This window comes from Rhinoraja longicauda, chromosome 6 (genome assembly GCF_053455715.1).
Source record: "Rhinoraja longicauda isolate Sanriku21f chromosome 6, sRhiLon1.1, whole genome shotgun sequence".
NCBI classification, from domain to species: domain Eukaryota; kingdom Metazoa; phylum Chordata; class Chondrichthyes; order Rajiformes; family Arhynchobatidae; genus Rhinoraja; species Rhinoraja longicauda.
Genome location: NC_135958.1, coordinates 13,007,207 through 13,021,285, shown reverse-complemented (window position 1 = coordinate 13,021,285; position 14,079 = coordinate 13,007,207). Strand labels below are relative to the sequence as shown.

Below are 14,079 nucleotides of genomic sequence, written 5' to 3'. Positions count from 1 at the left end.
CAGTTAAAAAAAGTTGCCCCTGAGGTACCCCTTCAATCTCTCCTCTCTCATCTTCAGCCGATGCCCTCTAGTTTTTGAATCCTCTACCCTGGGGGTTGGGGGAAGGAGGAGACTGTGAGCGTTCACTTTGTCCATACCCATGCCGAGAATCAAGCCTCAAAGAGCAGTTAACATCCTGTTGATCCTTTTTTGCACCCTTTCCAACTCAGTGGCACCCTTCCTATAACAGGGCAGCCAGAACTATACACAGTACTCGATGTGTGATCTTACTTATGACTTGCACTACTGCATCATCCTGCCTGACCCGCTGAGTTACTCCAGCATTTTGTGTCCACTCATGATGTGTCAACCTTTGCAATCAATATCATTTCCAATGAAGGCAGGGGTGCTGAAGTCCCTCCACCACACTGTCCACCTGACTCACCACTTTCAGTCAACCATTCAATAGACAATAGACAATAGGTGCAGGAGTAGGCCATTCAGCCCTTCGAGCCAGCACCACCATTCAATGCGATCATGGCTGATCACTCTCAATCAGTACCCCGTTCCTGCCTTCTCCCCATACCCCCTCACTCCGCTATCCTTAAGAGCTCTATCCAGCTCTCTCTTGAAAGCATCCAACGAACTGGCCTCCACTGCCTTCTGAGGCAGAGAATTCCACACCTTCACCACCCTCTGACTGAAAAAGTTCTTCCTCATCTCCGTTCTAAATGGCCTACCCCTTATTCTTAAACTGTGGCCCCTTGTTCTGGACTCCCCCAACATTGGGAACATGTTATCTGCCTCTAATGTGTCCAGTCCCCTAATTATCTTATATGTTTCAATAAGATCCCCCCTCATCCTTCTAAATTCCAGTGTATACAAGCCCAATCGCTCCAGCCTTTCAACATACGACAGTCCCGCCATTCCGGGAATTAACCTAGTGAACCTACGCTGCACGCCCTCCATTCACCTGTACTTCCAGATCTCCCTGTTTTGCAACACTCTCCAGGGCTTTACCATTCACAGTAATAAATACTCTCCTGGTTTGACATTCCAAAGTGCAACAACTCAGACTTGGCAGAGTTAAATTCAATTTTCCATTCCTTGGCCCACCTTCCCAATTTTTGGTTTAGAGATACAATGTGGAAACAGGCCATTCAGCCCACCTAGTGTTGATCATCCGTACACTAGTTCTATGTTATCCCAGTTTCCCATCCTACACACGCGGGACAATTTACAGAAGCCAATTAACCGTGGAATGTGAGAGGAAACTGGAGAAAGCTACGCGTCACAGGGAAAACGTGAAAACTCCACACAGTCAGCACCCATAGTCATGATCGAAACTGGGTCTCTGGCGCTTTGAGGCAACAGCTCTACCCCTGCGCCACTGTGCCGCCCTACTGATTGATCTCGATCCTGTTGGAAAATCCATCCTCATTGTACATTATACCATCAATTTTGGTGTCATCTGCGAATTTACTAATAATGTTAACTTCATTGTCATCCAAATCATTAACATAAATAATACAATACAATATATCTTTATTGTCATTGTACCCAGGGGTACAACGAGATTGGGGATGCGCCTCCCATACGATGCAATAATTTAAGTAATTAACAGCAACCCAACGAAATGAAACAATTGTAACAAACAACAGTGGATCCAGCATCGACCACCGTGGCATTCCAATGGTCACGTGCCTCCAATCAGAAAAACAATCTTCCACAAATGCCTTTTGATTCCTTCCTCTGCCAATTTTGAGTCCAATTGGTTAGGTCACTTTGAATTCCATGCTCTTTACCTTTCTACTAGCCTACCAGACTAGTTTAGTGTGTGTGTGCGCGTGTCTTTGTGTCTTTATGAATTCATTTTTTACATTCCCTTTTGCATCTCTCTGGCTTTGTGCAAGCCTTTGTATACTAGGAATATGAAATTTGATCTGTTAGTTATTCCTCACACTTCTCCTTAGTACAAACCAAATTGAAGAAGGGTCCCAACCTAAAACGTCATCCATCCTCTTTCTCCACAGATGCTGCCTGATCCACTGAGTTACTCCAGCACTTTGTCTCTATCTTCGGTATAAACCAGCATCTGCAGTTCATTTTTACACATGCCAAAAACTTAAGCCTGAACAGCTGAGCTTACAAAGCAGCCAAGGTCTAGTGAGATCCACCTGTAATGATCTGCAATGGAATTTGACTCTGTTAGCACCTCCTCCTTCAGCTGTCTGAATACCATGATCGATGTTTTATTGACATTTGTAAGGATTTGCTTTGTCATACTCAAGTGAGCGATTTTCATTCAGAGGAAGCATAATTATTTTTTTGGATGCCCAATGACAGCACTGAGCACTGAACTGGGCAGGAGCAAGCAAGATAGACGCAGAAAGCTGGCGTAACTCAGCTGGATGAGCAGCAACTCTGGAGAGAAGGAATGCGTGACGTTTTGGGTCGAGACCCTTCTTCAGAGCAAGCAAGGCTGCCTCTACTATTTCCCAATGTGTTGCTAGAGAACTGCAGAGAAGCAATCATAGTGCCATTTCTTGCACTGCATCATCTTCTGAAGGAATACAAAGGACATGAGCTGCATTCTAGTTATTTATAACTTAATTGGCTTGAATAGAAAGCTTTCATTTACTAATCTTGACAGGATACAAACCACATTTTACAAATTAAAAAGCAGCATGATAATGAAGTCCTCTCTCCCCCTCCACTATAATCCCTATAAATATTAGGTTTCCCAGTTCTTGTGTCTATTATAAAAATGATATTTAACCGTAAGATTGGGCCTATGTAAGATTTAAGAATAGAAAGTGTTTAAAATTATTTTGAACCTAATCACAATTTGAGTTCCAAAACAGATTTACGTATGTATATTTGGTGGCGACTGGTTATACTGCCCCATCTTTGCAAATGATGAGGAATCGTCAGATTTTACCTTTGAAATTAAGATTCTGCAGGATAAGGCTCTAAGCCATGTGTTTATCTATCTGTTAAGTGTATTAACAGTTGTAGCAATGGAAAATTTTAAAGGTTGCAAAAATTCTCACTAATATCAAATATTGCTTGTTGATTATAGATATCTGGAATTTTGCATTGTTAGGGTCATCCTGCACAGAAATTCGTCCATGCTGAACCACCTGCCTTGGCCAATATCCTTCTAACATTTCCTATCCATGTACCTGTCCAAATGTCTTTTAAATTTTGTTATTGTACCTGGCTCAACGACTGCTGGCAGCTCCTTCCAATTACCAATCTAACTCGTGATCTAACTTTCCAAACTCCACAAATATCAGCATGATATTTTGTAAAAAAAAAATCCCCAATTATTTTTATTTGAAAAAACATGGAATTCATTCATCAGATCGTTCAATAATTTAAATAAATGTGATTTTTATCTTTTAAAAGTCTGAAAACTGTAACATCCAGTTTCGGGAACAGCTTCCGAATGACCATCAAGCTATTGTGCACTACAAACTCCCAACTAAATTCCGAACTACAAACTACCTTGTTTGCACTAGGGAATTTGGGTTTTGTTTTGCTATTTCCACAATATTTATTTTGATACAACTTTTTTCATGTTTGTTTATGATATTATCTACTGAGTGCTGTGTTTACAAACCTGTTGTGCTGCTGCAAGTAAGAATTTAATTGTTTCAGTACATATGACAATGAAACACTTAAATGTTAGCTTTGAAAAAATGGAGTCATGCTATTTTTTTCCATATGCATTCATAGTTATCAAAATAAAATAACTATTATACAGCATGTTGGCTGGTTTCAAATAATTCAACTGATTTCATCATAAACTATGAGAGCAGCAAGTGTTGTTTATTGATGTCACCTGAATCATGAATTAAATCATTGTCTTATGCTCCGTATAAAAAATCCTATTGTGCTTTTGGAAGATTTGCCGAGCCTGTCTACAGAAAATAAACCTATCATTCTCGTTGAGATGTTGGTTTAATGGTTGAGAATCTGCTTGCATTGCCGCAGAGCAATTGCACAGTGAGAAAAATAATGAGATTTATCTGCATTATTTTTGCCATTGTGTCGTGTGTTGGTCAGGAATGCTAATCTCCACACATACCATCTTTTGGACAATTTCGGATATTCCAGCTTCTCTGAATAACATGGATTTCTATAGATCAACCATTTTGTCAATATGATATTTAAAAATTCCTCCAATTACCTTAATTTGAAAGAGCATGAATTTACTCATCACAAAGTTAAATAATAAAAATAAATGAAATTTTACCTTTAAAATGTGAGCTCTGACGAAATGGATTCTCATTATCATCTGGATGCATTCACTGGTTGTTTTTAAAAAAAATCCACTCAGCTGAACTGAATGAGCGCTACTGTTTCTCGAAGTTTCTGTGGCATTTTGCAATTTGATGAGATGCAATTGCCTGGTTGTATTGAATTAAATGGTCAGATTGACCCAGCTCTCACTCTACGTCTCGTTGCACCTGTTCATCCAAACATAACTCCTGGTCTGAACTGTAAAGGATTATTCTTCGTTTTGCTTGCACTAAAATCTAAATATATATATTTTTAAATACTAAAGATGGCAAGCTGGGATGAATTTATGGAGACTATAACCTTTGATTTAAAATCTCTACGTTTTGTCAGTACTGGATTCCATTTTGAAAATAGCACAAGTGGTGTCCATGTTAACTATATAACAATTCCTTAATTTCCATGTCAGTAACTAATCTAGATTGCTTTTAATGCACATTATAACATTTAATACACATACTGTATTATATGTAATAATGCAAGCTCATCCAGTGTTTTATGATACAGCAGACTAAATTTTGGCAATTTCTGGAGTGTCACAAAAATGTTATTTTCCAGTGAATGCAAAGTTACTTTAATGCTGCAAATAACACTGATTTTTCAGATGAAGTAAATGCACACTGCAGCAGGAAAGCTTAGTCGAATCCACATAATGGCAATGTAGCATGTTCCATATTGTGATCAAATAGATAGTGACTATTAATGCTGCTGTATTTTGCATCCGCAGTTGGCCAGCAGTTAACAAAGGCACACAGTAATATTGGTGTCTGCATAAATGGCGGATGCTGACCAGTTTTGCGGCTGGGTGAAGGTAGAGAGAAAACGTTACACCTCTTCTCCATGCTTCATGACATATGGCAGTGAAAGCTGCTAATTTAAGAAAATAGCTTCACATCTGTGATTAAACTGTGCATCTCCCACCGTTGCTTCATTCTGCAGCCGCATTTACCTCATTAACAAAACATGACAGCTAAAAGGATTATTAGCCTGATTTCAAGGCAGGATGTCGGAAGTCATCAAAAATTCCTATTATCATAAATTGCGGTAGGCCAAGGCAGGAGAGAAAAGGTTGAATCATCTTTCCTGGCTGTCCCCCCTCCACTTCTCGATTTCCCCACCCTTCTGTCTTTCCTGCCCTCCCCCCTTTCAAATTGACATGGTACAGTCCTTTAACAATAAAAAATCCCAGTGTAACCCTAAAACCGTAGCATTGATCAGAGCAACCAGCTTTGGACTGCTGAGGTTTAGGAATTCTCGTTTTGCAGTACTGTGGAAAGGGTGAATTGCAATGCATGCATTTGTGAAATCGACTCAGCTGATTGCTAGCTCCCTAGACAGCCAGCTGCTGGTTAATTTTGCTCCCGGACTGTTGACTGTATCAACAGTTCTAGGTATCTTAATGCCTTTTTGTTGTACAAAGGGCAACTACAGACAGCAACAGGATGGGCATTAGGCTGCACCAGAGACTGATCAGGAGCATCTTGAACCCTAGAATGGCCTTGAAATGCATCATTTGTTTTATTAACTAAAGCACTGGCATATATTTGACAGAGCAAATTCCATCAGGTACGTCTGTTGAACCCATACCAGTTCTCTTGCTTTTCAAAAATAGTCTTTTTCTCCAGGTAAGGAAACGCATTTTTTAATTAATTTAATCGTGTTGTGGCCACGTAAGACCTAACATATAATAAATTTAGGGTGGGGTCATGCTGCGCCTAATAGCTGAAAGCTTCGTGTCATGTCGGTCTACTAATCAGTTGCCATTTTCGATTGTTCTGTTTCAAGAAGAGTGCTGTGCAGTAAGTATAAAGCATTACAGTATTTTAGTAATCTGAAATGTATATATTTTTTAGTAGTTTAAGTATAGGAGGAATTCATTTTGCTGCATATAGAAAGTCATTTAATTTGTTTCATTGTCCAGGTTTTATAACTGGGAATGGCAGCTGTACAGATGCTGGACCAGTGGCTTATTCTTGCTTTTTCATTTACTTCAACTGATGATTCTTAACCCTCTGTACATCCCCATAGTTTTTTCTTTTAAAATCTTCCTTTGATTGTTACACAATCACTAAATTGTATTCTTGACTCAGACTCCCAATGCTGTCTTTGCCCTCTTTATCTTAGTCTTTTGTTTCCTATTTTCTTCTAGTTTGGATTATTAGCAAACCTGACCAGGAAAACAATGGCCTTTAAATGTCTCTAACCATTCTCGTTCGGTCTTTCGATTAAATATTTGGTCAAGTTCCTTTTGTGAAATGCATCATTTTACTTTGATTATCAAATTGCAGCGATGTTGAAAGATGAAACTGATTTTATATGCTGTAAATGACAAATCGTATAAAATATTTTATACTTTTCTGTAATTATGTTCAAACATACAATCACTTAAATGCCATTTTATTAAATGCCAGCAAGAAACAATGAAATTGAATTGAATGCCGCTTTATGTATAGCTGGATATAAATGTGGATTTCGATGTGCTACCATTACTATACGAGTCTGCAAAATGCTCATTAAAGCTTGCAATTAACAACTTTTATTTTGCTCAGTGGAATTAAACTGTGATTTCTTAGTGCCCTTGTCATCATTCTCTTCTAGAGGAAGCGTCCATTCAAAGATGTTCTAATTATCCATTGTTTCAAAAGGTTTGTCTCTGAAGAATGGGTGTGTCGAGTAACTGCGTCATATGGAGCCTATTTGCTGTCTGAAGCCATTTCTACATTTTGCTTCTAGTATATTCGGAAGATGATTAAGAAAATCCATTATTGTTTATGAAGAACTCAAGTGGACAAATGTCTGGAACATTGCACTCCCAGCCATTAACCCCAAAACATTTTTATAGTTATCGTATTCCATTTTTATTTAGAAAGGTGCAACATAGATTGATTACAGATGGGAATTAGCTCATTTAAAAATTACGCTTACAAATGTTCTAAATGGCAAGAATATTTTTCATCACTGCTTCCCGCACCACATTAAGACTTAGAACTTTTCAATCTAATGCTTGCAGTTGCTAACGTCAAGACCAGAGTCATTGTCCATGAAACTTCTGAGATGGGGTGGGGTCACTTGAATGATTGCTGCACCATTGAGTGCACTCTGCATAGAGTATGGGGCCAAATGATAACAGGTTTGCAGTTCACAGGTGAGAAATGAAAATGAAGCCGATAAACTAATTAGCGATTCTTTTCTAATTGTCACTTTCAGTGAGCTTCCCATAGAGCTTGGGGAGCAATGGAGATGCATGCAGGAAAAGACGAATGGGAAGCAGCCATTTCACATATTATTCCATTAAGTTTTTTTTGTTTAGATCAGAACTACAGCTGTTGGGGTTTGTGCCACATAGGTAGGAATAATAGAAATATACTGTCGAGTTGAAGTAAATTCACAATTTTAAATGAATGCATTCAGAGTCATTTGTTAAATGCGTAGACGAAGATAATTCTGCATTTTCTTTTTGACTGGTTGTTCGATGTGCCATACGGCTGTAATGGTATTTAACAGCATATAATGTTGGTGCAAATTATGTATGTGACACAAACTTTTAAAAATATCTAGGAAAATGCTTTCAGCAAGTTGATTATGTTTTATTAAAAAAATTTCATCGTGTTTTCCAGCTTTTCTAATTATGCTGATGATACAATAATGCGCAATAAGTTTATGCTGCAGTGAAACCTGGTGGGATAGAATCATGTGGTGTGATAACATTGTGTTTCTCTGTACCTTTCAGGGTTTTTTGAAGAATGAACGTGATAATGCATTGTTGTCGGCCATTGAAGAGTCCAGAAGGAGGGTAGGTGAAATTGTCCATTTGATTACTGTCTCTTAACAATAACAGACTATACAATGCTACTTTGTCAGAATCATACATACAAACACCCAATTTCTGTTTGTGATATAACGGCAATTTTTTTCATTATAATGACTGCTTGGATGTCTTTGTATAACATTGAGAGAGGAAACCTGGCATTGATTTACTTTTGAGGGAAGGCGCTTAGTTGCTTTTATTTGGCAAATTGAGCTATATTCTAGCTGTAGTGCATTGCGCATTAATTTTGAAGCATCTTTGTCATTCCTCTGCATCGTCCTAGATGATTGTCTCTCCACTGAAGAGGTGGAAATTGAGTCACTTGCTGCATTGTGAATGAACATCGATTCAACACATCTGCACTGATGTTAAAATCATTGAAAAATCAAAGCCAGGCCTCGATTTGCCTAGCCTTTACATTTAAATGGATATAAAACGGGTAACTGATCAGTAAAATCTTAATATAAATAGCATCACACACTCTGTTAAATTAGTAAGTAATAAGAACATAAAAAACTGAGAGATAATTAAACCTCACTGATCTCAGAAAATACAGAAGAATGGAGTATGATATTGTTTTGAAAGACAATCATGCCATTTTAAAAATATTTTAAAAAATGATTTTCATTTGCAAAACTGAGTAATACTTGATAAGTTAAATCAATTTTTTTGTAAGTATTTTTTTCTGTAAGGAGCTGATACAGAAAGTATCAAATTATAAATCAGTAAAACTCAATTAAAGAGTTGAATTTTGTTCTGAAAGATTTTCCTTTTCCAAAAGAGAAATTTTGGATTGCTAAATGACTCTAATGGTGCAGTGGTGCAGCGGTAGAGCTGCTGCCTTACAACGCCAGAGATCTGGGTTTGATCCTGACTACGAGGTTTGTCCCTATGAATGCGTGGTTTTTCTCCAGCTGCTCCGATTTCCACCCACACTCCAAAGACGTACAGGTTTGTAGGTTACAAAATGCTGGAATAACTCAGCGGGACAGACAGAATCTCTGGATAGAAGGAATGGGTGATATTTTCTTCCAGCCTGAAGATGGGTCTCGACCTGAAACATCTTTGTCTATCGACCCAGCTTCTTGTGTCTATCTTCGGTATAAACCAGCATCAGCAGTTCCTTACTCCAGGTTTATAGGTTAATTGACTTTGGTAAAATTGTAAATTGTCCCTAGTGTGTAGGCTAGCGCTCATTTATGTTCAGAGGAGGCTTTTGAGCAATTGGGGGACATCACAGTCAAACCCTTAATTATCCTTCAAAACCCAGTGCAAGCATGCAAATGTATTTCCCAGCAGGTGTCACTGGAGAGCCATCAGAAACAAGTCCTAGATCGTGAGATGGATTTATCTTAATCCAAGAAGTAGAAATTGTCCTTATTCACTTGTGCTACAGGAGTATGTATATTATTTGTTCTGTTTCTGGAATTGATCTATTTTTTGTTTGCACTCTAACAAATTTAAGTGAATTTGCACAGATTTTCAAATGAAATATTATTCCTCCAACCAGGGTTTTTTTTACTTGAAATTATCCTGAAGGAATTGAGAGTTTTCATAATAGATATAAGTTGTTTGGTTTAATATTGGCATCACATTAACATTATCGTTACTAAAATGATTTCTCGACAGGTTTTTGTATCTCGGCTCAAACCAACCAGTTCACTGCGGCAGTACATGGCAGCAGTGAAAGGCCAGAAATTGCACAGAAAGGCTCGACATAAATTTGCAGCTAAGCATTTTATTTGAGTTACTCACCAATATTACATGCTTTTAAAATAATCACATCTTATTTAGCATAGAAAGTGCACAGTTAAAGTACTGACTTAAAAATATTGGAACAATGGCTTTGAATTTTTTTGGAAAACTGTGACTATAATCCATTCCCCTCTTCAATTTCCCCTTCATAAATACTGACACTGCTGGTCATGGCTTGTATCTAATTCCTGATCACCCACAGAATCATACACAAGCAAGATTCACCATCATTGCAGAGGAAGGAAAAGTAAATTATTGAATATTATCCCAGGTGATTTTGGCAAGCTTTTACTATGGCCGTGGTTGAAGGCGACTATAGAATGGAAAAAAACTGACTTTTGCATACTTCAATTCCCGGACAATCTACATGACTCTAATGATCTGGTGTAATTTGTAAGTTTACTCCATTAAGTAAATGACCTTTGATGTTTTTGGTTTTGTTCAGAAACATGCGAAAGAAAACTTCCACTATTGATTGCGTAACAGTTCAGCGAGTACTGTAATAGAAAAAATCACATGCCGTTAAAGTGCACATTATCAGATTTTAATGAAGGCCATTTTTATACATTTTGGTTTCACCATGTAGAAATTACTGCAGTGTTTATACACCAATCAGCCAAAACATTAAGACCTGATGAGCCAAAACATTATGACCACCTGCCTAATATGCTGTTGGTCCTCTGTGTGCAGCCCCATACGCAGCAGGGTGCGATGCACAGTATATTGTGACACATTCCTCCCGTGACCACCATTAAAATCTTCTGTCAATTGTGCCACAGAAGAGCTTCTGTCGGTTCGGACCAGACGGGATAGCCTTCATTGCCCTCGCACATCGATGAGCCTTGGGCGTCCAACACCCTGTCGCCAGTTTGTGGTTTTTCCCTCCTCGGACCACTGTCGGTAGGTACTCACAAGTGATGACCGGGAGCACCCCACAAGCCTTGCCGTTTCAGAGATGCTCTGACCCAGTCGTCTGGCCATAACAATTTGGCCCTTGTCAAAGTCGCTCAGGTCTTTACTCTTGCCCATTTCTCCTGCATCCAACACATCAACTTCAAGAACTGACTGTTCACTTGCTGCCTAATATATCCCACCCCTTGACAGGTGCCATTGTAACAAGATAATCAATGTTATTCACTTTGCCTGTCAGTGGTCATAATGTTTTGGCTGATAGTACATAGTCCCCCCATTTCAGGGCACCATAATGTTTGGGACACAGCAATGTCATGTAAATGAAAATAGTCATGTTTAATATTTTGTTGCATATCCTTTGCATGCAATGACTGCTTGAAGTCTGCGATTCATGGACATCACCGGTTGCTGGGTGTCTTCTCTGGTGATGCTCTGCCAGGCCTGTATTGCAGCCATCTTTAGCTTATGCTTGTTTTGGGGGGTATCCTCTTCTCTTCAGCATATAAAAGGCATGCTCAATTGGGTTCAGATCGGGTGATTGACTGGGCCACTCAAGAATTGACCATTTTTTAGCTTTGAAAAACTCCTTTGTTGCTTTAGCAGTATGTTTGGGATCATTGGTAGACTGCAGTGTTTATAATGCTGGAGTAACTCAGCGGGTCAGGCAGCATTTCGGGAGAGAAGGAATGCGTGACGTTTCGGGTTGAGAACCATCTTCAGACTTGTCTTGCTGTAGAATGAACTGCCAGCCAATGAGTTTTGAGGCATTTATTTCAACGTGTGCAGATAGGGTGTGTCTAGACACTTCAGAATTCATTATGCTACTACCATCAGCAGTTGTATCATCAATGAAGATAAGTGAGCCAGTGCCTTCAGCAGCCATACAGGTCTAGACCATAACACCCCCACCACCTTGTTTCATAGATGAGGTGGTATGCATTGGATCTTAGGCAGTTCCTTCTATCCTCCATACTTTGCTCTTGCCATCACTCTGATATAAGTTCATCTTCGTCTCATCTGTCCACTTTATCCAGAACTGTGGTTGCTCTTTTAAGTACTTCTTGGCAAACTGTAACCTGGCTATCCTATTTTTGCGGCTAACCAGTGGTTTGCATCTTGCAGTGTAACATCTGTATTTCTGTTCATGAAGTCTTCTGCGGACAGTGGTCATTGACAAATCCACACCTGACTCCTGAAGAGTGTTTCTGATCTGTCGAATAGGTATTTGGGGATTTTTTAAATTATAGAGAGAATTCTTCTGTCATCAGCTGTGGAGGTCTTCCTTGGCCTGCCAGTTCCTTTGTGATTAGTAAGCTCACCAGTGCTCTCTTTCTTCTTAATGATGTTCCATACAGTTGATTTTGGTAAGCCTGAGGTTTGGCTGATGTCTCTCACAGTTTTTTTTCTTGTTTCTCAGTCTCATAATGACTTATTTGACTTTCATTGGCACAACTTTGGTCCTGATGTTGATAAGCAGCAATAAAAGTTTCCAAAGTTGATGGAAAGACTGGAGGAAAGACTAGGTGCTGAGAGCTCTCTTGTACCTGCATTAAGGAGGCAATTGAACACACCTGAGCAATTACAAACATCCATGAAGCCATGTGTCCCAAACATTATGGTGCCCTGAAATGGGGGGACTATGTATAAACACAGCTGTAATTTCTACATGGTGAAACAAAAATGTGTAAAAATGGCCTTTTTTGAAATCTGACAATGTGCGCTTTAACCACATGTGATTTTTTTCTATTACAAATCTCAAATTGTGGAGTATGGAGGCAAATAAATAAATGGGTCTTTGTCCCAAACACCTGAACAATAAATATATTCCACTAATGTATTAGCAATTAGATCCATGAACATTTTTTAAAAAGCTTCTGTATTTTCATTTGATTTTCAGAAGAATATAACATTTTCTGCTCTATCTCAACTAAAGCTAAATCACGTTGTAAGAAATTAAAATGTGAGCATCAGTTGAAGAATCAATGAGCACAATACTAAAACGTGTACAAATCTCAGCTCAAAATGTAATTGTAATATGGTTTAATATCCTGGCGCTGTAGCTACCGTTGTAACATGTAAGTCTTCAGACATTAAGATGAAAGTTAGTGACAATTAATAGGATCCTTTGCGTAAAAGGTTCACCTCAGCACTACTTATGGAAATAATATTTGGGATCATGCAGCAATCCAAAATCTGTCCGCCTTAACCAACCTGATCTCCGGGCTCAGCACTTCAACTCCCCATCCCACTCCCAGTCTGACCTTCTGTCATGGGCCTCCTCCATTGTCACAGTGAGGCCCACCGCAAATTGGAGGAACAGCATCTCATATTTCGCTTGTGCAGCTTACACCCCAGTGGTATGAACATTGATTTCTCCGACTTCAGATAGTTCCTCTGTCCGTCCCTTTCCCCTCCCTCTTCCCAATTCTCCCACTGTCTTCCTGTCTCCCACTACATCCTATCTTTGTCCCGCCCCCTCCCCTGACATCAGTCTGAAGAAGGGTCTCGACCCGAAACGTCACCCATTCCTTCTCTCCTGAGATGCTGCTTGAACCGCTGAGTTACTCCAGCATTTTGTGACACCTTCAATTTGTACCAGCATCTGCAGTTATTTTCCTGCGCAGAATGCTGAATGTAGTGCTGTAGTGTTATAATATTTGCAGCTCCAGGAAAAGTGCAGATTTTAAAAAACAATGCAAGGGCTGCAATTGGATAGGCTGGAAGATTGGGGCTGCATCCTTAATTTATGAGAGGTGTGTTGAGCCGTGTGACAGCAACGAGGAAGTTTGTTCCTGAATATGGTGTTATGGGCTTTCTAGCTTTAGTATCTTCTCCCTGACGGAAGTGGGGAGAAGAGAAAATGTCCAGGGTGTCAGTTGTCCTTGATTATATTTTCTGAGACATTGTGACGTATAGATAGAGTCGACTTCGGGCAGGGAAGAAGGCTGGTTTGTCATTCGCAAACTTACTAGTGTTACTTCTAATTCCATCATCCAAATCATTAATATAGATTGTAAATAGTTGCGGCCCCCGCACCGAGCCTTGCGGCACTCCACTCGCCACTGCCTGCCATTCTGAAAAGGACCCGTTTATTCCTATTCTTTGCTTCCTGTCTGCCAACCAATTCTCTATCCATGTCAATACCCTACCCTCAACACCATGTGCTCTAATTTTGCTCACCAATCTCCCGTGTGGGACCTTATCAAAGGCTTTCTGAAAGTCTAGATACACTACATCCACTGGCACTCCTTCATTCATTTTACTTGTCTTGTCCTCAAAAAATTCCAGAAGATTAGTCAAGCAGGATTTCCCCTTCATAA

General features: G+C 39.3%; 1 protein-coding gene across 4 annotated transcripts in view; it reads left to right on the top strand.

Moving 5' to 3' along the window:
- The window catches only part of nup93 (nucleoporin 93), a 107,148-nt gene that overhangs the window by 57,400 nt on the left and 35,669 nt on the right, over positions 1 to 14,079 (top strand). Inside the window, exons 1-2 of one of the 4 annotated variants that reach the window (XM_078400477.1) lie at positions 5,514 to 5,850; positions 8,015 to 8,077. Coding sequence is in view for 1 of the 4 variants with exons in the window: in XM_078400475.1 (XP_078256601.1) it covers positions 8,015 to 8,077 (63 nt within the window). In the remaining 3 variants the exon portion in view is untranslated. Of the gene's footprint in view, positions 1 to 5,513; positions 5,851 to 6,026; positions 6,084 to 7,158; positions 7,430 to 8,014; positions 8,078 to 14,079 lie in introns of those variants that run through there. The other 3 variants (XM_078400476.1, XM_078400478.1, XM_078400475.1) reach the window with 3 other exon arrangements.